This window comes from Vanellus vanellus, assembly GCF_965231255.1.
Source record: "Vanellus vanellus genome assembly, chromosome: 11".
Lineage (NCBI taxonomy): Eukaryota > Metazoa > Chordata > Aves > Charadriiformes > Charadriidae > Vanellus > Vanellus vanellus.
The window spans coordinates 20814187-20837122 of NC_138916.1; the positions used below are offsets into that span (position 1 = coordinate 20814187).

At 42.7% G+C, this 22936-nt stretch overlaps 1 protein-coding gene across 2 annotated transcripts; it reads left to right on the forward strand.

Moving 5' to 3' along the window:
- Positions 1–1374: 1374 nt before the first annotated feature.
- Positions 1375–22304, forward strand: SYNM (synemin). Of its 2 annotated transcripts, none has more exons than XM_082489057.1 (4): positions 1375–2218; positions 8291–8415; positions 15847–15920; positions 17444–22304. In XM_082489057.1, the coding sequence occupies exons 1-4, from the start codon at positions 1433–1435 to the stop codon at positions 21253–21255; spliced, it is 4797 nt and encodes a 1598-aa protein (XP_082345183.1). In that variant the 5' UTR covers positions 1375–1432; the 3' UTR covers positions 21256–22304. The 2 variants fall into 2 exon arrangements, with proteins under 2 accessions (XP_082345183.1, XP_082345184.1); XM_082489058.1 differs by lacking the exon at positions 1375–2218 and adding an exon at positions 16371–16404 and having other exon boundaries at positions 8293–8415; positions 17441–22304.
- The last annotated feature ends 632 nt before the right edge of the window (positions 22305–22936 follow it).

Genomic DNA, 22936 nt, shown 5'->3' on the forward strand with positions numbered 1-22936 from the left:
AATCTGCCAAGGCTAAATTGGCTGACTTTTAGGCCCAAGCCAATGATTTATCTGTGTTGGTCGGGCTCAAATCCTGGAGGCTTTATTGAGATTAGAAGGAAATTTACCCAGCAGAGAGCAAAGAAGCAGCCAAATTTTGGCCTGTTTGCCAGCAGGGAGAGGTGGTGCTGAGGTGGAAGGGTGGGACAGAGCAGAGAAGGGGGCGCAGTGCCCCGCGCAGGTTGGTGCGGTACGTCTGTGCCCTGATCCCAGTTTTGCAGGGCTTGTGCCCAATCCCAGTCCTTTCCCCGTGTGAATTTTGGTTGGGAGAGGTCCTGAGGAGTAAATGCAGAGATGTGCTGCCTTACGCGAAGCGGCAAATCTCTGCAAAACTCCCAGCGCTGCAGCACTGGGTGAAATTGAAATGTATGTGTGTGCGCGTCTGAGAGAGAGAGGGAGAGAAAGAACGCCCCGGGGAGATGAAAAAGGTTGAAATGAGTCACTCCTCGTCTTTTCGTCTAATTTGGTAGATAACACAGGGTGTGATGCTTCGCTGCCTCTTTGCTGAGCAGCTCGTGCAGAGCCAGTTCCAGCGCGGGCAGTGAAGGCAGTTCTCTGCATCCGGCCCATATATGGTGCAAAACGGGGGAGAGGAGAATCGGGCAGAGGGACGCGCTGGCTGCGGGCGCCGCTGCCGTGCAGTAAGCCCGGGAGGTGGGATGCTTTTCTCTTGTGCAAAGGTTTTACCAGTTGTGACACAAGCTCAAAATAGGAGGCATTGCCGTAGCTTCCTCAACTTAAAAGCGGCATTCTACTAGTGGCGTTTCACACTTCATATTACCTTCAGCCCAGCCACGGTACAGTAACGGCGGCCGATGGGTCACAAACCGCATAAATACTGTTCCCTGGGGAACAGTGTTCCCACGGCGCAGTGACGGAAAAGCCGGCGGAGCCTTTGAGGGATGGCCCCACGCTGGGGAAGGGGATGATGAGGATGTCACCGAAGGGGTTTTGTGAGAGCGGTGCTGGGCGCTCCCAGAGGCCGGCTTTGCCCCTCGGGCCGGGCTCTACCCCCCGAGCCGGGCTTTGCCCCCCTGAGCCGGGCTCTCCCTCTGAGCCGGGCTTCCACCCCCGAGCGGGGCTTTGCTCCATGAGCCGGGATTTCCCCGCCCCGAGCCGGGATTCGCCCCCCGAGGGGGGGCTGTGCCCCCCGGGCCGGGCCTCGCCCTCCCTCTCGGAGCACCTTGGCGGCAGGCGCCAAGACCCCCGGCAGGGGGCGCCGCAGGGCAGCGGCGCGGGCGCGGGGGCGGGGCGGGGCCTGGCGGGGCGGGGCCTGGCGGGGCGGGGCCTGGCGGGGCGGGGCCGGGAGCGGCGGTCAGAGGCCCGCGGGGAGGCGGCGGCTGCGCAGCGCCGGCAGCGTCCCTGGTCCGCGGCGGTCCCGACCGCAGGCAAGATGTGGCGGCGCTGGGAAGCGGGATGGGACGAGAAGAGGGAGCTGCAGGAGCTCAACTCCCGGCTGCGGGTCTTCGTGTCCCGCGTGCGGGAGCTGGAGGAGGAGAACCGCTTTCTGGCGCGGGAGCTGGCGGAGCTGCGGGAGCAGGAGCTGATGGGGCTGCGGGTGCCCGAGCAGGAGCTGGCCTGGCTGCGGCTGCAGCTGGAGGAGCTGAGTCGGGCGAAGCTGGAAGCGGAGCTGGAGCGGGACGGGCTGCGGCGGGAGCTGGAGCAGCTGCAGCTGCTGGGCGCGGAGGTGCTGGCCATGCGGCGCCGGCTGGAGCCCGAGCTGGCCGGGCAGCGGGACCTGCTGGAGCGGCTGCGGGGCGAGTGCGTCGCCCTGGAGGACCTGCTGCTGCAGCTGAGGGCCGAGCACGGGCACCTGGCGGAGCGGCAGCGGCGGGAGGCGGTGGAGATGCGGGAGCTGCGGATGGACCTGGCCGCCTTGCCGCCCCCCTTGGCCGGGCTGAGCCTGGAGGAGCTGGAGGAGACCTACGAGATGCTGCTCAGCCAGAGCTGCCGGGAGACCCTCCTGCGCTACCAGGAGCAGATCCAGGTGCTGCAGGAGCAGGAGGCGCAGCGGAGCCGGGAGGACCTGGAGCTCCTGCGGGAGGAGAGCCGGCAGTGCCGCCAGCACCTGGAGGACCTGCACCGCCAGGGCCGGGAGCTGTGCGGGCTCCGGGAGCGGCTGGAGCAGGAGCTGCTCGCCTTGCAGGACCGCCACGGCGCCGAGGTGGAGGAGTACCAGGTGGGTGGCAGTGCCCCGCCGCCGCCTCGGGTGGGTCCCGGGCCGGTGTCCCCACGGTCCCGGGCCTCTCCCGGCCCTCTTGGCCGTGCTTGTTTTGGTGCGCCTCTTGGTCTCCTTCTGCCTTCCCACCCGCTTTTTTCCGTTCAGTTTTGGCCCATCGTGAGATGTGAGCCCGATTCGCGTGACCCGGGCACGCCGCTTCCTTAGGCTCGCTCCTATCCCTCCCGTTCCCTCTGCTGCGGGAACTGCCCAAACCCCTCTGAAGGCTCCTTCTGACCCTGCACGGGCCGGGGCGTCCCAGCCCCGCTTTGCCTCCCTGCAGTAGGATTTCCCCAGGCTGGAAGAGGAGGTGGCCCAGCAAGAGCTGGTTGCTGCCGAGCCCTTCTTTGGGGGGAGCAGGGAGTCCCTTTGAGACCCACTGCTCCGTTTGGGGAGAGCTGGGCGCAAAGGGTGGGGATCAAAAGGGAGACGGTGACCCTGAGGACATCTTCCTGGTGACAGGTGCTCCCTTCCCAACCTGCCCTCGGCAAGTACCCAAGGGCACGGAGCTGGCGCGAGGGCTTGCCAGGGCTCCTGCTTGGATTGTCATGGGCACATGGGACATGGAGCAGTCCCTGGGAGGGTGCAGGTGGACCGAGACCCCGTGTGGTGGGACACAAAGCTTCCCTTCTAGCCTGAGACTTGAGATTGACCTGTTGTGATCAGAGAAATGATCTGAATCTTCTTCCTGCATTGCACTCTTGCTCACCCAGAGCCTAGAGAAAAGCTGGCGGGCCCCAGCATCGTTAAGGACGCTTGTAGTTGTTTAAAGGCAGGAAGACTCGTTACTGTGCTACAGGCAGTGAGCAGAGTGGGAATTTTTTGAAATAAAACTTCAACGATGTAGGTGACTGGTACCTGTTCAAGGTGGATGTTTGGTGTCATTAGGCAGAGGGTTATAGCATCTGCAGCTGAGAATTTGCTTGCCGTCAGAATAATGTTTGGTATAACGATGTATAATCACCCTGTGCGTGTGAAGAGATCAGCAAATGCCGGAACAGCAAAACATCAGTTCATCAAATTTGGAGTGGAGAGCACGTATTAGATCATCCAGACCATCAATCGATATCCTGAGGGCAACGTTTCTTTTGTTCATTGTCAGACCTTTTATTAACACTCTGCTGGATCTCGGTGTTTGTCAGAACCCCGTGTGCTAATGATCACATTGTGTCTGGCAGCAGTGGTAGATTACGGAGATGCTGGTGGTTGGGAAAGGAGTGGGACCTGTTGCTGTGTCTCTGGTTTTTGTACATTGCTAGATTGTTTGCAAGTTGCATGGTTTGCAGATGCTGTGAACTGAGGCAGATTAGGTATGTAAGAAGTAATCAGAAAGGCTTTTAACTTTTAAATCAATCTTATGTTCATTTTGACGGGACAATTCATTCTTCCAATCATGTTTCCGAAGCTTTAGAAGGTGTCATATGCAATTCCCTCATTAATTAAATCTATGCATCAGTCAAAACCAGGTGAAAATGTAAAGGAGAAAAAAAAACTTTTCATTTTTCCCATTTTTAAGGTGTATAAGTTTAAATATTGGTAGGCTTATGTACATTTATATAACGTTACTTTGATTTCCAAAATATGTCTTCCTTGCTGTCTATATTTTGTTATTAGGGATTTGTAATGAAAGCTTCATTGATCTTCGGTCATTATTGCTCAAATGGAAAACCTTTCAATATGGTGCTATTTTAACAAAAGCATTTTGTATAGCTCACTATCTGTGCTGCAAGTTTTTCTTCTAAAGCCAGTTAGAATGGGTGTGTTCAGATACCTACTCTTTGTTTCAGCTCAGCAAGGTGTTTTTATACCGGTGTGTTGTCTCTGTATCTGGTTGCAATTTTAAAGAATTTTATTCAGAAGAGCAAGTGGAGACAGAGCAACCCATTGTAGAAGTCAGATAATCAAAATCAACGCATGCCCTTGAATTGTCCTGATTCAGTACTCAAAAATAGATTGTTGTTTAGATATTGAGATAAGAAACTTCTGTTTTACTCTCATGAGCATTTGCTGTGATTTCGATTTTACAGGAACAATAGCTTCAAATCTCTGTAATACAAGAAGAAAAAAAAGTTCTTTGATAGCCAACCTGAAAACATGTGAGCTATTTTATCTTTGAATGTACATCTATGTAATATTTAAATTATGGTGGAAATGATATCATAAGGATTATAACTTATGAATGTTTTCATATTTAAAATGTTTGGCTTCTAATGAGAAGCCTCTTCCAGTGGCTAGTCTACTGTACATGAGAAATAAAATCTCTTTTGCTCACATCCAGGAAGAAAAACTATAGACTGTGTAGAAGCAGCTGTTTCAGGTTTTGTTCTTGTGATCAAAGCTTTTTTTCCCTCCCTCATTGTTTCTTTTATCGGTGAAAGTATGTTCAGCATGGATGTTAAGCTACTCTTTAAAGCGCATCTATTCCATGCTTATTTGTAAAGTGCCACATAGAAATGATATGTATGTACAGATTTAAGTCAAGTGATTATTGTTCATTGCAGCTGCAATGGCAATTAGATTTATTCATATTTTCCATATATCATGCAGTCGCCTTATATGTCCATCTTTGCCTCCTGCACTGTCCTTATCCTCACTAAAGCTTTCAGCAATGTTAAACAGAAATATGTATTTGGCGTCATCATTTAGCTGAACCAGGCCAGCTGTAAATCGTACATCGTTTGGAAAATTTCCACTGGTCCTGGGTGCTAAAGGGATGAACTCAGTAGGTCTCTTCCGTAATTCTAGCTGTGTGCTGTGGCAATACTTACGCGCAAACTCTCAGTGATTTGAGAAAGCCCTGTATTTTTTGGATGTAAAAATGGCTATGGCTCATTCTGCTGCTTTGAAAAGAGGCAGAAATTTTGCACTAATACAGCGGGTTTAGGATCTGTTCCTGTGTCAGTGTTGTGAGCTCCAGAGAAGAAGAAAACATCTTGTCAAATGAACATATAATATCAGTATGTCATGTGCATTTTTCCGTGTACCAGTTTCTAGCCAGCTAAGCGCAGTGTCAGTTCCTCCCCTGCTGAGCCACTGAATGAGCTGCGGGATCGGTAAATAGTACCAGATGGAAAGGGCTGGAGCGTGGAAACCTCTCTTTATTCCCTGAGTGGGTACAGCTTGGACAACCCAAGTAAATTCTTTTCCCCCTACTGCCCTTCTAAAATTTCCCACTGCTGCCTGGAAAGGAACGTCTGAAGGGTGAGAAAATCACTTCTATTCAGTTACTCCGTTCTAGAAGGACATCAGTGGGATTTGGGAGGACTTGGGTTTGATGTGGTTGAGCAACAACTTTTTCCAAGAAAGCAGTGCATGAAGCAAACACAGCTGCAACAATACAGGTTACCTTTTGCAAAATGGAAGCTTGTTGCCTTGCGATCTCCTGAACTCTGCCAAAGCGGTTTATGTACTTTCTGGCGTGCTTGGAAATGGGACTTAAGACCAATTGTCCTCTGCGTTATGTTTAAGCATCAGTGACTGGAGGGCTGGACGGGTGGCTGTCTGCCATCCAGTCTATACAGTGTCTGCTGCTGTTGGAATGAATTCCTTTGGAACTGTTACACAGCTGGCTGAGTTATGTAGCTCCTTATGGTAATCATTAAGACACTGTATTTAACTCAAACTTTTGGATCCTGAGTGCTCTCCAAATCCAGTGGATAGAATCTAGGTGGCTTTTCAAACCCAGACTGCGGAACTGGGGGGTGAGGGACTGAAGCTCCTATGTCTTAAGACAGCTGTGAATATCCGGAGTATCTCAGAGCTCCGCACACCCCGTAGTCCAGCGTACAGATTCCCTGTAGTTCCTTCTGGGACTGGAGTAAGACCTGTGCGTTACGAAGCTCTCCAACATACGCATGCCGGTGTATAGGCTAGTCTCTATGTTTAACTGGGGAAGCAACAATCACTTCGTGGTTTGTACCAGAGCTCTTACCACCTTTAGAGATTGGTCCCATAGAGATCCATTCTTTCTTGTCTTTTGCTGACTCCTCTGGTTCTGCCAACACCCTGTACTTGCTTGATAGCCTTTTCCTTTTAAAAGCAGGGCCTGGCAATTTTCTTCCTTTCTCATCTTGGGATTTTCCATTGTGTCAGTTCTTGAACAGGATTCTTGCCTCAGAGCCGCTAAAGGTCAGCGTTTCTGCTTGCCGCTGCGCGTGACCATACAGGACGTTGCCTCCACTGCAGTCTGGATGAGGCTGTTGGGTGGTTGATAGTGCTTTTTCAGATATGATTTGTCTTCTGCCATGAAAAGGGAGTTTTAGGTACACTGAAGACTGTAGGCAAGGTTTGTCATGTCAAAGAAAACATCAGTGTAGTCAAATAACAGCTGCAAATGAAGAAATAGATTAACGTGTGTTATATAAAGAGATATATGCACATGTATATGAAAAGACAAGCCGCTTCCTTCATAAAGCTTTCTTTTTACTGTTACTTAAAAAAAAAAAAAAAGGACTATTAATGTTTGCAGTGCGGACACTTTATATTATTAGTTCTTAAACCTTACTTCTGCCTAGCATATCATACTGGCGTTAACCAAGCTGGGGAGTCCCCTGCTGTACCTTCATTTTTTATGTTATTGCTTCTACTGTGATACTTGAACACTTGCTGCATACAAATGATATATTTTGAATTTTTTTAAAACTAGACTATCAGTGTCCCGATTTTCCAGTTTGTATTGCAAAGTATTTGCTAGGATGCAATCTAAGATATGCTCTCATGAATTCCTGTTCAGTGTTGTACGTGTCTATGAGCTTTTGCTCTGTAAATGGCAGTTCGGTGTCCTTGCATAGTGCCGAGTGATGTGAACAAAATAGAATCAGGCCTTTGCTGAGATTTAATTTCTGTCTTCCCAGCCCCCAGAACAAAGTGTATCTATAGCATTTCGGTTGGCATCAATCTGCTGGCTGAGGAGAATTGATCTGGGTTAGCAGATTCTATCTACAGCGAGGAAACCATTAAGAATCGAACTGAACAGCGAACGGTGATACTTTAAGTTATGAGTCTGTACCCAATGAGCTCCTCTCAATTATCAGGGGAGGGCTTATTTTCCAGAAGATGGCAATTTTTGCCCTTCATGTGAGACGTAACACCAGTGATTAAAGCGCTTGCTTTCTGCAATGTTCTTTTCAAGAGCATGAGAGTCAGTTGTCCTGGTCTAAATCAAATCTTAATGTTCTGTTGCATAAGTCTTCATTGCTTTTTCTGTTGTGTGCAGTTCTTCAGTATTTAACCATCCATTTAGTATTTCAGAGTGCATTCAAATTTAGATAACTTTGGATTTTGGTATTTTTGTGCTCATCGGTCCCTTTCTCCATTTCCAAAACTTGCTAAAGAAAGGTGGGCAGTCCTTCCCTACTATCTCGTCGTTGCTGCTGCTCTCAAGTCATTTGTAGGTGTCATAAACTGCATCCCACCCGTACACACACAGAGCTGTGAAGGTACAAAGTGGTATTTGGTTATCAAGATGAAAATGAACAATCCCTTGTATGCCTTCTGAGTAGCGGTTAGGACAAAGGAACTGCTTCCTTCACCTAGGCACTGTATCTCCAGATGCTAGAATCCAAAAACTGATTTGGGCCCACATGTCTACGGAACTGATGAAGAGAAATAGGCCAGGTTCTCATGGCAAAGCGGTTGCCAAAATTCCTGATCTCAAGTATGATTTTAAACATGTACACCTGCACCCTTAATATGACAAAATGCATCACGTTTAAAGGACTGTATTTTCCTTGCTCTGTATATTTGATAACTTTTGTACAGGGCATCCGAACAGGTTTTACCGAAACGTTTAACTAGCTTAGCAAGGCATAAAATGAAATCTTAGCATAAAGCTCTGCTTCAGTAACAATGTGTTTCAGATTGTATACGGGGAGGTCCTGGAGCTGATTTGTTCTGGTTTTCAAAGTGATGGAACATACTGATTTATTGATCTCTCAGTTTTTGTTTTTTTAAGTAAAAGTTTTAAGTTATTAGTCATTCAAGTGTACAGATTTTTATGTTAGTTCAAAACTAAAACCCAGTATTTCTCTTTAGAGGATAATTGATGCCCTAGAAGAAGAAAAGCAGTTCCTGACCATGTCGATAACAGATTACCTGAAGGACTATCAAGAACTACTCCAGGTGAAAGCAGGCCTCATCCTTGAAATTGAAACCTACAGGTAAGAATTGCGGTCACACTAAATTGTTTAACTGGGGGATAATTTAAATCCCTCTTTATAGATATTCATCCTCTTGCCAGCATTTAAAATACAGACAGTTTCTTTCAGAGTCTTGGATCAAGACTCCTTGTGTGTATTGTGGTTTGTTAAGTATTGTGAATGGACCCCTAATACCAGTTTTTAGCTCGCTGTTGGCTTGTTCTGTGACACAGGTCACCATGCCATTCTGTGCTTGGTTCTGCTGTCTGTGAAAGGAAGATAACACCCCTTCAGAAGGCTGCTAATACGTGTGGAGTTGCCCGAGATTTCTTGGAAAAGTGTAATAATAGTAAAATACCATTATTCATTAGTAACACTGATAAGCATTACCAATGGCAGAGGCGACTGGAATTTCATCACTGGAGCAGCACTATTTCTGGTAGTAATTCGTTCTATTTCTCTGTCCCCAGAACAATATGTTGGAGAAGCCAATATAATCCATAGGAATCCTATTAACTTTGTACAGATATATTGATACGTAAGAATCCTTCTTAGTCCTGGTCAAGGTCATATCAAATCGATGTGAAATGTTGACACAATATTTGAATACAAGCTGAGGAGCCAGTATCCCTACATGCCAAACAATAAAACATGAGGCAGCGTAGTTGCCATCGGTCAACTTATATGGCACATTTCATTGTTTAAATGTGTTGATTTGTGTCCAGCGAGTTCCCTGTTGTTGTTTCAGTTGTAGAATAGTGGGAAGGTAACAGAAGTCTGTTTGATTAAATCTGGGCTTCTTCATCCTTGGTTTATTATGGAAACATGCTTGGATCAAGTATGAGAGATGAACAGACAACATCTCTGCTAATGCATCTTCAGTACTGTACATCTCTCTAGCCACTTGGTAGCCGTGTGGTTGAAGAGCCAGATTCTCTGATGTATCAGTTGGCACGTGGCATAAAAGCAATTCAGAAGGGAAAAAAGCAACCAAACCAACCTATGAACTGGAGGTAGATACTACTTTATTGTAAAGATCATGTGTTTTTTTCCTACAACTAGGACAATATTTTCAATAAATTTCATTGAGATATTGGTCTTGAAAACCAGAGAAGTGCATTTCTTATTGAGCAAAGTAATAATTTGCAAAAAATTGTCATCCTACTTTCATACTATTTTTAAGGAGTATGCTTCAGTCATTAGCTTGTCTATATTGCGTGCATCATTCATATTCAACCTGCATAAACAGACAGTGGTATTACCAGTCCTATACGATATAGGCTTCTGTGTCCTAAAGCGTTAACACCGTGTCCTAAGCGTGTAATGTTGCTACGAACGAGCAAGCATCTAAGTCTGGATAAAGATGGTGCCAGCTGAATTATAGGTGAACTGCGTAGACTAAAGCAATCCACTGATAAACATGGAATTTACTTGTAGTTGCATAACTGAAAATACGCTTGAAAGAGTAACTTCTCAGTAGCTTGGTAACAGACTGCGAGCAAAGGATGTCTGTAGTCCATCAAAGAGCAAAACCAGTCTGTTGAAGATGCCTCGAGTATCGGGTGCTATGATGTACAGACCAAGGCTGGCCTCTGGGCGAGATGAAATCACAAGCAGTCAGTTTGTGAGTAATGGTGCTTGGATGTTTGTTGGTGGAGTGGGATCCCTGTGATCCTTGGAAATCCAGTACTGTCCGGAGCATTACTAGTAGAAGAGAAACTGTGGAAATGGTAGCTGGTTGTGATCCTTATCTCTCTGTGTTAATTCTGTTAGCTTTGCTGAAACACATGATTCTTCTAAATTTAATCCTAGCTCTGATGTTGACTTTTACTGTTGTCACTTAAATTTTCTCCCTTGGTTTATTCATCTGCAAAATGGGCTTAGCGCTTCCACAATAACAGAATTATCAGAATTGTTTCGATGATTAGTATTCATCCAGAACTAGGAATGATAATGCCCAGATATGTAGTTGTTTGGACACGCTCTTAGTTAATAAGTGAACCGTCAGTGCTTCTGCTCTGTAAAACCTTGTCAGCCCATTAAATTCTGGAACTTCTCCAGAGGTCATATCACTGATTATGAGCCTTATTGGTTTGTCTAAGGATTCCCTGCCCTCGTTAACAAAAGGAGAAAGATTCAGCAACGCCTGCAGCATGTGTTTGCTGTCCAGTTCTGGACCCTCCTTAACCTGTAGGGTTTCTTCATCTGATAGTAGTGAATGCAACTTGCATCACTGATTGCCTTGGCAAGGCAGGCTTCAGTGGACATATGACCTACTGAAGATCGACAGATGAAAACAGAAAAGTGGGCCTTGCTACGGATCATAAAACAGGCTAATGCTGCTGAAAAGTGATTGGTTTGATTTGTCTTTTTACATTTCTGCAGTGTTACCTATTCCTCTTTTCTTCTTGTTCAATCTTCACTTAAGAAAATAATGCCTTCCCCCCTGCATGCCTTTATCACCACTGCTGTGGGAAGGAATCGGTATGGATCCAGTTAGTAAGTTGTTTAGTAAGAGAATTCTGGACTGCTCATCTATGCAATTCTTCAAATCCCATTCCTCTCCTGGGTCTCTCTATCCATGACAACCAGGGCACGTGAAGCTACCTCCTTTCCTCCTGGCATTATAGGTTAAGGGTGTGGTATCTGGTCTACTTCTTGGAGCTTTCTTTGTACCTCCCACCTTGTATTTTCTCTTTGTCTCGCAACTCCTACAGGTCCTGTTTTAAAGCCAGTTCTTTCCGTTAGTCATTGTTGCTCCTGGACTGGCAAAAAGGATCACTTTTGCAAGGAACACCCTTCCCCAAGGACCACGTGTACTTCCTCTCTGATTCTGCTCACCCTTCCTGCGCTGGGAGCAGAGGCTCACTCAGGAACTGAAATATATGTCTTATGTGGCTTTATGAAGTTATATCTCATGGGAATCTTCTTTTTTCCATTTTCACCAGTGTTGAAGTAAATATTTATGAAGTGCCTTGTGGTTTTGTTTTGTGTTCTTGGAACCCTGCAAAACCACAACTGCTTAGACTATACTTAAGTTTCTTTTCCAGAGAGAAGTGGTGAATTATTTTACTGTGTAAGACTTAGTTTTAAAAGGAGATAGAAAATCTGCCTAGGATCAGAATTACTGTCAAGCCCTTCTCAGCTATGTGAAGCTTCTTCTCTTCAAATCGCAGAGGCTGCCCAGAGCCTGTGCCATAGGTGAAGTAGTGTCATGCAAATGTTCTGTTCCAGGTTGCCACCCTGGTTTTGAAGCAGCAGAGGCTACAAAGCTGCTTTTTTTTTTTTTTTTTTTTTTTTTTTTTTTTTTTTTGTCGTGGTCATTGTCAGGATGTCTTAATACATTTGTCAGGCACACTTTCCAATCCTCTTTTGGTTGGTTTCCTCCATCAACACTTCTGACCCTTTTCATGCCTTCCTCGATAAATCATTATCAGCAGCATTAATGCCTCCTCAGCTACTCGCCACAGCTTTCTCAATCGGTTTCAATATTTCATGTTGACAACTTGTACCATCCAATGTGTCCTATTCCTGTATTTGTTTTATTTCGAGAACATTCTGAGTTTTCTACACTCGGGGAATTTAACACACAGTCAGTTACCTGTTCTTCATGCAGTCCTTGTCCTGCCATCCTGTGAGGGGAAAAAAGATGTGGAGTGGCCTTTGCCCCTAAAAATGCTTCCTCCGTTCCACTTCCTGGAGAGGTTTTTTTTAGCTCTTCCCAAATACCCAGGATAGAGAGGATGAATTTTTATGGCCTGCTGGCTAACTGCCCCTATCTGAGATTTTGGGTTTCTGTAGTTGAAATAAATTTATTGCTGTTGTGAATGACCACGATAACATTTGCACTGAATCCTTTTGGTTTTGTTAACTTCTCTCTCCCCACCCCACCCAGTTTATCTCATCCACCTGCTTTCATGGACTAGTTATTTCGGTTGTCACCCAGCACACAGCGGGGCTCCAGGCTGGCTAGCGTGTCACTGCTAACTTTAGATAAATGACATTAATAATGAGATGAGTTAAAGGTGCAGTTGGACTATTTTCTGGCAACGCTTAAACAAAGTATTAACACAATGTAGTATTAACACAATATGTCATTTGGGATCCGATTTCCAGGAAGTAGCTGACTTGGTTATTTTTTATAAGAGTGCTGCTTGGAGGAATGTTTTTTCGTTATTACTCTGAATACTTAAAGAGTTCATACAGTTGAGATTAACACCCTGTTCTTCAGGCAGTTTAAGTTTAAAAGCAGTCCTCACCATGAAGAGCTTATGGTTGAAATGATTAGTATTAGGAAAGGATGCAAGGAGCAGAGAAGCAAAATGACTTGCATAAACTGAAGCTCTGCTCAAGCTGAGGATCCTAACCTGAGCATGCTGGTTTCCAAGCCTGTGCTTAGTATAAATACGCTACAGTTTCTCATTCTGGTTTCTTAAGCCAAAGTCAGTTTAACGTTTTCTTGTTTCTCTGATAAGCTTGACGAAATACATATGAACCGTCTACAGTAAAACACTGACTCACTGTCCAATTTTATAGAGGTTTCACGAAGCTTTGCCTTTTGTTTTCAAATAAAACGTATTTTCAGTAGTAATGTTTCAGATCCAGCTTTTCCGTGTGCTGTTGCCCTTTGCCATATACAGTTACCTCTTGGAACTTATTTTTAGTGACTTCATACGTTGCTGCAGCAACTGAACAACTGTTGTTTTAACAGCAGCCAGAAATCCTTAGTCAAACTACATTCCTACTTTCCTTCGTCATGGTTAACGCTTTAATTGCCAGCTCCTTAATATGTTTCTGCAAAGTCACCACCAGCTTCTCTAGTCTGTGTCTCTCAGAGCAATTTGTTTGGCACTCACTGGCTTCATCCGATCAGGCGTTTGGTCTTGGGAAAATTCTCTGTATGTGCTGAAGTGATCTAATTTCTATAGAGCTTCTCTTAACATGGAGGAAGATAAACTGCTTTTACTTTGGTTTTACCTAATAAAGATTATCCTAGAGTTGAATTTGACTAACAAAAGAGAAGTAAAGGTGTCCATCTGAGCCTGTTTTAAGGGGGGAAAGTGACCTGTAAATATGTTGGGTAAATTCTAATCTGGCTTTTCTTCTGAATTTAGGCAAATCCATGGTTTCAAAGAAAACCTTACTAATAATGTTTTGCTGATGTAGCATTGTCCTACTGAAGAATCTAGAGGCAGTCAGAAACCAAAAGAAGCATAAAACGTCCAAAGTGATCAGGCATGTGAATTGTGAAATCCGCAGATGACATTTAAAATGCCTGCTTTGTTAATTTTGACAGAAATGCCCAGCAAATACGTGTATACCACAATCCTAAATTGCTTTCAGCTACCCCCGAGGGAGTCGGAAGCCCTGGCTATCGTAATCCTCCAGCCTTGTTCTTGACAACTTTCATGTTGCAGCTATATGTTATCAGTGCAAAACATCTGGCAATTCCAAAACCGGAAATGATGAAACAGTTATCTCACTAGTAGAAGTGAATATAAAAACACCAAACTTACCATACTGATTATAGCATTCAGTTGCATATTGAAAGAACCTGCCTCAGAATTTCTAGGCTGTTGCACCAGAATGCTGCAGTTGAGTGCTTTTTTTTCTTTTTTTTTTTTTTTGGGGGGGGGTGTGTGTGTGTGTGTGTGTGTAACATATCTTGTGGCCCTGCAAAAGTGGAAAAGGGACAAACTGCTTTTTTCTTTTTTTTTTTTTTTTTTTTTGAATGGCTGTACATATTTTATGTCAGACAGTACAAGTATATAGACAGCAGGAGGGAAGAAAAGCACACAAAGATTTCCAGAGAATTTAACAGGAATTCTGAGATCCAGTCTTACTGGATAACCATGAAAATCTAGGACTGAATAAGATCACCCTGGTATCTACTTCTTGTGTCTGGTATATGCAAGAAGCCAACACTTTTGTTTTATTTTTTTAGAACAGCTGGGTAATCCTAGAAGAATGCACTTAGTCGTCTTCCCCACTGAGAGGACAAAAAGTATGCTGTGTGCCTGTTTGAATATTCTTCATGCAGAGCAATTACTCCTGAAAATGTTTTGCCCCTCCGTTGTGCTAATCCCTGTGGGATACGTACCTCTGGAGTAATCGCCACCACCATAGAAAGGAGAAAATGTAGGGTAGTAACCTTAAGCAGGAGTAGAATGAGCGTGTGGCTGCTGTCAGCTGAGCCCTCAGGGCGTGGGGCCCTTATGGGCGTGCTGTATAGGGAACAAAGTTTGGCATAAAGGAAGGATAGCCAGCGTTCTCAAGCAATCAGCTGGGTATAACGTCTTCAAGAATAGCTACCGTCTGTCACCAGTATACAATAGGCAACTCAAAGTCTCCATCCTGTGTGTCAGCACACCGAGAATAGGCAGTAGACACAATTATGAAGTTTATCGACAGTTGTTGCCTGCTTCTGCTATTTGCTTGTAGTAATATAATCTCCACAAAGTAAAGGTAAGCAAATTGGTGTCCTGTCCTTTTCTAATCAATTGCTGCTGAGCTAATGTGATGTCTCGGTTGGTCAACGAGAGGAAGCCTTGACCACAGTCATCCTGTGGAATTGGTGGTGGCTTCCTGGGACTACGGAAGCTATTGGAGAGTCGCTGCAAAAAAGAATGAATGGAAGGCTGAGGAACAGAGGGGACAAACAGATGTCCTTGAAAGAAACCAAGCCGTTTCTGTCACAAAGAATTTTTCTAGTTCTTTGTTGTAGAATATTTTGTGTTGATTTTGGATTGAATAGGAACTAAGAATAGTTACTTTAATACTGTAAGTTCTTTCCTCCAGCACTAGACAGAGTTTGACAGTAGAGGTAATACTTTCCTTTAATTTTCATTTGAAAAGGGTAGAACTTACAAATCTAGGGTGTAACCGTTCCCTCGTATATCGCGCTGCAACACCACCTTTGGTACTATATTACCAGCAGGAAAGCTGCTGACTATTTCCTTGCAAAATTTTTTTTTTTTTTCATTTTTGCCTTTTCTTTATAAAACAACTCCATGTGCTTCTCTCAGAAAGCTTTACTGAATATCTGTTAAGCTTTGTTTGGCTTTGTTTCCTCTTAACTCTGTTGTAAGTTCATCATTGTGGAAAAATTTGCTAGCTTGTATGATGCCATAGTGGAAACCGGTGGATTTTGTCTGTGTCAGGAAGCAGTATATTGACTTACGTGGAAGATTTGATCTAAACTGTACTCTGTTTGCTGCTGTCACCTACTGTAAGACTATTGCATTGTTCTCAAGAACTGGACTGTGCAAATTAAGAGCCTGCAAGATGCTAAGGATTTCTCATTCCTAGTAATAAAAATATGGAGTGTGAAAAACACTCAGGGCCTGACCCAACTGCAGGATAATTGTTTCCATTTCTAAGGCTTATAAATGTTAAATATTATAATTATTCTTCCCAGTGTTTTAATGGAATGCCTTTTTCTGTGTTTTGCAGAGCTTTGTTAGAAGGGGAGAGCAACCAGTGGATTATTACATGGAGAGATCAGCATGCAGGGAAATTGCCTCAAGGTAAAAAAATGAATCTTTAAAAATGAATGTTGAATGAAATTAAATATAACTGGAAACTCTTGTGTTATAGTATTCCTGAAACATACGTTTTACAAGTGTATTGTAAAGTGAATAGTGAATTGGGTTTGAGTGTTAACATTTTAAACCAATATAGTGCTATTTTATATGAGACAATTTATAAAATCATAACTCAAGTGAAGAAGGTAAGTAGGGAGTGATGTTTCATAGCTCTAATAGTGCCAGAACTTTTGGATGCCCATAGCTCTTAAGAGACTTTTGAAGTATAAAGCAAGAGGTATTTAACAAAACATAGTTTGAACCATGGAATTCATCATCACGAGGTATTGTGAAGTGTTAAAACGTTTACATGGGTTTAAAGAGAAATTTTAGCAGAGTAACGAAAGAAAAATCAAAGACTTACTAAACATAAAGATACCATTTCTATCTTAGGAGCTGCAAATCTCTGGAGGCTGTGAGAGTATACCAGGGAAGTATCACAATTTACTTGCCCTGTTCTTATACTCCTCCCTATGTATCTACTGTTGGTCATTGTGAACAGAATAGTAGATAAGATGGACCCTTGATTTGACGGCTATGGCCATTGTTATTAATAACAGAATAAGTCTTGATAGTACTCCTGAATTTAACAGTGTGTGGTCTTAAAATAATCGGACTCTCATAGACAGTAGCCCAGAAGAGAGTTGAAGGCTGTGTCTGTAGTCAGCAGGCTAGGGCCTGGGCTGAAGTGCTCATGTAGAATTGCCGGTGCTCTTAAATTGTTAGCACTGTCCCTGGCACAGTCTTGATCTGGGGTGGCTAGTACTTTTGCAGACAATGCTCAGGCATATTCAGTGGTCACCACAGGCCGGGAAGTACTACCAAAAGTCAGAGGAGATGTGACTAGCTTTCCAGGAGTCGGAGATTTGAGTTGTGCAGTGCTTGGCTGGTCTTGGAGCCAGAGCCTCGTCTGTTTTATTAAATCGTATAGATATAGCCTAAAAGGTTCTTCATTTCTCTCCCTTGTTGTACCTTGTTGTATCTCGTGGCTATGAAGGGTTGTATTTGCATTTTTTAACTTCCAGTATGTGGTGGCAGGTATGCCGTTAATTCTCAGTAGGAACTGAGAAACTTCAAGCCACTTTGAATGAAGCAAAAAACCCAAGCCTGCGATATTAGCATACATTATTTAATAAGAAGCTGTAAATGTAAATGAACGTTAATATAAATACAAAGGTTGTAATTTTTAAGTAAATGCCATAGTACCCAGTAGCTCACAACAGGTAAAATTAGCAAGAACTTGCAACTTAGTAAACAGCTTTGCTTTCAGTTTTAATATAATTTATGCGTGGAATTAATTATCATGCAAACCCTACAGGAATGCCTTTACAAAGCTGCACTGAAAATGAAGCTATTATTTCTTTCAAAAATTTAGTATAAAATTTCTTAGTTCATGCCCTCTAATTTATATTATTTTAGACACAAGCCGTTATTTTAATGTTTGGTCACTTATGGTCTTTTTGCAGATATTATAAACACTTCATATAACTACACTGATATTTATTCTACTTATCAAGAAAGAAATAGAAATAAAGCTTCACCAGCTATCAGGACCACTGATACAAGACATAGAATGCCGGTGACAAATACGAGCAGTTCCGCACGTTATTCAGCTCAATCGACCCAGGCTGGATCGCGCACAGCAGCGAGTGGAAGAGCTTTTGGAAGAGATGTGCTTGGTTCAAGGTATCACCCTTCAACAACTGTTACGAAGGATGAAAGGATTGTGACAGACCACAGAGAATTAAGAACATTTACTCCAGCCTACAGTAGCTGGAAAAACACTGAAATGCAGCAAAAGACAATTCCAGAAAAAAAGAAAACGGAAGTTATAACTTCCTCCACAGTATCTTTTTCAAAAGAATCAGCACATGCTGAAAAATCAGACAAGGACCACAAGGCTGACACAAAGCCAGGGATTTCCGAAAATATAAGAACAAAACCAAACTTCACTAGATTTCCGACTTATGAGCTGGATACCACGCTTAAACCATCTAAATATGAAGAAACCATAACTGAAACTCGGACCACACTTAAAGAAAAAAGAGGAGGCAGCAAACCAACTGAAGAGAAAAAATCTCTGCTGAGAGAAAAAGATAAGCTAGAGAAAGAAACAAGGGAGGAAAAAAAGAAAACAGATGAGAAACCTTTTATAAAAGAAAGAAGCGTTGATTTTGGAAGGAAGACTGAGCAGCAGTATATCCAGGAGGAAGTCTTTCACCAGAAGTTAACAGGGAGTGACATTTCTAATGCAAGAAGTTTGAAAAGCGAATCAACCAAAAAAGATACAAACGTGACCTTGGAATCAGGAAGCAAAGAAGCCGTTGAAATACCCATCAGTCTCGAAATGCCCGCTCCTGACAAAGAGTTTCAGAATAATAAAGAAATAAGGTTACAAGGTTTTAAAACTTCCATAGGAAGACAAACAGATGACCGTGTAACGAAGCCTGCTGAAATTCACAAAGTGAATGTTTCAGAAACAGAATCCAATCTGAAAGATGAAGAGAGAATTAGTGACAGAAGCCATAAAATGGGAACTCTGTCAACTGAAAATATAGCAGAGAATATTGTTGCTGACATTCTTAAAAGCTTTACACAGTCTTCTAGTTCACAGGTATCAACAGACACTAAAGTGACCTATTTTAATAAGAAAGAACAACCAGATGATGGAAAAATAAAGACTGAGATCACAGTGCAGTCTCAAGTTCAAGAAAACCTAGATATTTCTGATGAAGCTGACCTAGGGGGTCTATCAAACCAGGATGTTAGAAAAGTGGTTCGAGAAGGTGTTCAGGGAACTCCTTCCAAAGAAGAGATAGAAGATATAGTACATCACGGCCTGAAAGGAAATGAGGGCAGAAAGAACATATCTGTTAATGTTGAGATTGTAGAAGAGCCACTAGATTATGGCACTGATGAAAGGACTGATTTTTCAACACCTTTTGAAGTAGAGGAAGTGGAAGATACATTCCCTGAGAGAGAGAGGCGTTATGGTGATGAAGAGGAACAAAACATAACATTCACTTATGAAGACGTTAAAAAGAAGAAACAACGCCATGAGAGTTTCACTCATGTGGAAGAAGTAACTGAGGAAGATGACTCACCTATTGAACAAAAATACTTTGTATCTGTTCCTGATGATCATCCTATCATTAATGAAAAAGATGATGACTCAGTATATGGGCAAATTCATATAGAAGAAGAATCAACTATTAAATATTCTTGGCAAGATGAATTTTTGCAAGGCACACAAAGTAAGAGAGATGAAGGTGTAAGCTCTCCAGAAGAAACGTATCAAGTAGTAGGGGAGGAAGCAAGTGCACATATTTTCAAAGAGACTCCTGAAGCTGAAACATCCCATGTTGAATCCATTGTTATTGAAAAAGAGATTAAAATTCCCCATGAATTTCAGACTTCAATAAAAGGGCTTTTATCAAAGGAAACAAAGGACCCTAAACATCAGTTGAAGGAAGCTTTGGAGCAGTTGGAGGGTAGTCTCCCAGAAAGTGTGAAAGAGGAGCTGTCTGCATTAACAAAAGAAAATCAAGCTGACTCTAGTAGCTTAGAATTTGATATCAAAAAGGTTGATCAAACAGAAGAGGGTGGCTTAGTGACAATTGTTGCTGAAGTCAATCTGTCACAGACTCTTAATACTGATGAATTCGATGTAGCTCAGCTTGGTGAAGTAATTGCAAGTGAGAAGGAGAAGGCAACATTGCACAGTCTGAAAAAAGAGAGATCGGAGAGAGCTGTTGATGGTAAAAGTAATATAGAAATGGATGTTTCTTCCCACAGTGATAAATACACTTTCGCTGATCAAGAAATCTATAACTCATCCACAGTAAGGAGGAGTGGTAGCGCAGGGTATCATACCACTGAAGAAGTTATTTATGACGGTTCAGTTTTGGAAACTGCAGATTTTGGAGCAGTCTCTCACTCACCACAATCAACTGATGAGACCAAATCCATAAGGCATATTAGGGTTGGTCCAGCAGAAGTTCAGAGATTTGAGCAGATCGTATATGAAGGCCCTGGTTCTGAAATGCTGGAGGTCAGTGCTACAGAAGATCTTGTTGAGACAGAAGGACTGTCAGAGTTTAGCCGATCTGTGAGGCATTTTAAACTGGGTCCTAGAGAAATTCAAACCACAGAAGAAGTAATTTATACAGGCCCTATTACTACCACCACCGACGAGATTGATTCTGGCAGTCTTTCTCAGAAGTTTTCAACAGACTTCAACAGGTCCACAAGACATGTCACAGTAGGATCAAGGCAAGTAACTGAAGAAGTCTCTTATGAAGGGCCTGTTTCAGACTCTCTGGAGCTCAATAGCTCAGGGAACCTTTCTCAGTCAGAAGGGTCTGTGGATGCCAACAGATCAATAAGGCACTTCAGATTAGGTCCTAAAGAGGTTCATACTGAACAAGTTATCTTTGAAGGACCAATCTCTGGTAAATTGGAGGTCAGTGACACTAGAGACTTCTCACAGACAGAAAGTTCAGTACGACACATTCGGTTGGGTCCCCAAGAGTTTATGACAGCTGAAAAAATCATCTACCAGGGGCCCGTCTCTGAGCACACAGAAATCAGTGAACTGGAAGACCAGACTCTTTCAGAAGGCTCAATAAGGCATTTCAAACTAGGTCAAGTGGGAGTTACAACCACTGAACAAATTGTGTATCACGGCTCCCTTTCTGAAACTCCAGAGCTCATTAACGAAGGAGGACATCTTTCAGAGAATGAAGGAAGCTCAGATATCAGTAGATCTTTCAGGCACGTCAAAATAAGTCCTGTAGAAACCCATGCTGAGCAAATAATCTTTACAAGACCTATCTCTGAAACACCGGAAGATCTTTCACAAACAGAAGAGTCATCTGAGAGCACTAGGTCTATAAAGCATATTAAAGTAGGATCCAAGGAAACATCTTTTACTTTTCAAATGGATGTTTCCAATATGGGTGGAATATCCACAGTGAAAAGTGGAGAACAAGCAACAATGCTCATATCCAATAAGCAAGACCCTTCTGTTAGTCAGTCACAGATTGTAGTTGAAAGTGACCAGATTGTAGAAAACGAAAAAGAAAGAGGCTATGTTCTTTCCAGTTTTTCTCAAGATCATGGTGAAAAGGTGGTGGAAAAGTCCTTTTTTGATCAAACTGTACAGTTGCAAAGAATGGTAGACCAAAGATCAGTTATTTCTGACGAAAAGAAAGTTGCTCTTCTCTATCTGGACCATGAGGAGGAAGATGATGATGATAATGATGGACAGTGGTTCTGAAAGGACTCTTTAATGAAGTCTACTTAGTAATTTGTTTATACAGATTTTTGATTATCCTTTTTTTTAAAGAGAAAAAAAGGGATGGGGAAACACCCACACTATTTAGATTATTAATAGTGGACTGAGGAGAAGCATTGAATCTAAGCCTCTACCTATTCAGCACACTTTTTACTTTATTAGAAATTTTATTTGGGGGAGAAATCATGCTATTAATATGTTTTTCCTCAGAGACCTGCGTCCAATAATTTCAGATTTTTCTACCCACAGAGGCAGGAATTTGCTACTGGGGAGTTCAAAGGATTATATTTTTTGTTTGTTCTATAACAGGTCAATTAATAAGTGTGTGGTTGAATAGGACTTTTCAGTTGTTTTTTTTTTAAATACTGTATTGTACCTGGTTACTAAAATATTCAACAATTCTGTTTAAATCTCAAGCTACTAACCACAAATATAACAGAATATAAGACTAATGAGAGTGGCAGGTAGCTGATTTTCAGTTCCATTTCTGTGTACTTATATGCAATGCCTAATGAAAACATTTTAAGATACAGTTATTACAGCTATAAAAAATACAATTCTGTAGGATCAAACTAAGCATAGAAAAAATTGACAAAAATTATATTATTGCTATAGCTAGAATGCAGTGCAAAGAAAAAAAAAAAGAGGTAACACTGAAGCAAGAATTTCTCACAGTATTCAAAATGCGAAATAGTGATTTTTGTGGTTAGACAGTACATTTAATATCTTTTACAAAGAAAACAAGTAGGTTGGATATTATTTCCACTGAAGGAAGGAGAACTCTTAACAGCTTCAGTCGCTATGTACATTAATTACATCAACTTATTTTGCAGTATATGGGTTATCTTGATACTAGGTATTGCTAAAGGTTAGTTTGAAGTGTCAAACATTATATAATGCCTAATTTCTTAATATAGTGAAATTAGCTAATATGTGTTCTATTCTGAAGAAAACTTGTAAAAATGGCATTGATGACACTTATGATCATCGTGTGTCAAGTAATTTCCAGATAAACCTTTCTTTGTTTACAAGTGAGAACGTGCCCTTTTCAATTACCAGCCCTGCAAACCCAACCTGAGATTTGAATTTTCCTTTCTTTTTTTTTTTTTTTAATCCTTCTTTTTTCTGGTTGTAACACTTGCCTCGGGCCAAAGTTGGTTTCTACTTAAATCATTTGAAACTAAGCTAATTTCACTTGGATTGCACGTTGGTTAAATGAAGGACATAATGTAACTTTACAGTTATAATTCAGTGACGTAAAGTCCAGATCAGAAGCCAGCACCTGTAGCTGTACTAAACTGTGCGGTGCTAGCAGAAGGGAAAATAGCAGCCGAAATATTTTTGTCACTGGGGTAAGAAGATACCATACCAGACACATATGAGAAATGAGATACACAAAGGAGAAGCTGCTGTTTTTACATGCACACACACGCGCACACTCACTCACTCACCCTCACACCTCTGCAGAGTAGAAACACACCTGTACCCGGACGGCTGTGTTGTGCCGGTCTGATGGTCTCCGACTCGGAATGTTTTTTTCCTGTGGTTATGTAAGCATAGTTTTGTGTATGCTAATCCGGATTAGAATCCAGTTAAACTCTCTTAGTCTGGCATGGCTAGTCACTCTTCAGATTTCTTAGCGTGAACAGAAGCTAGATTTTTC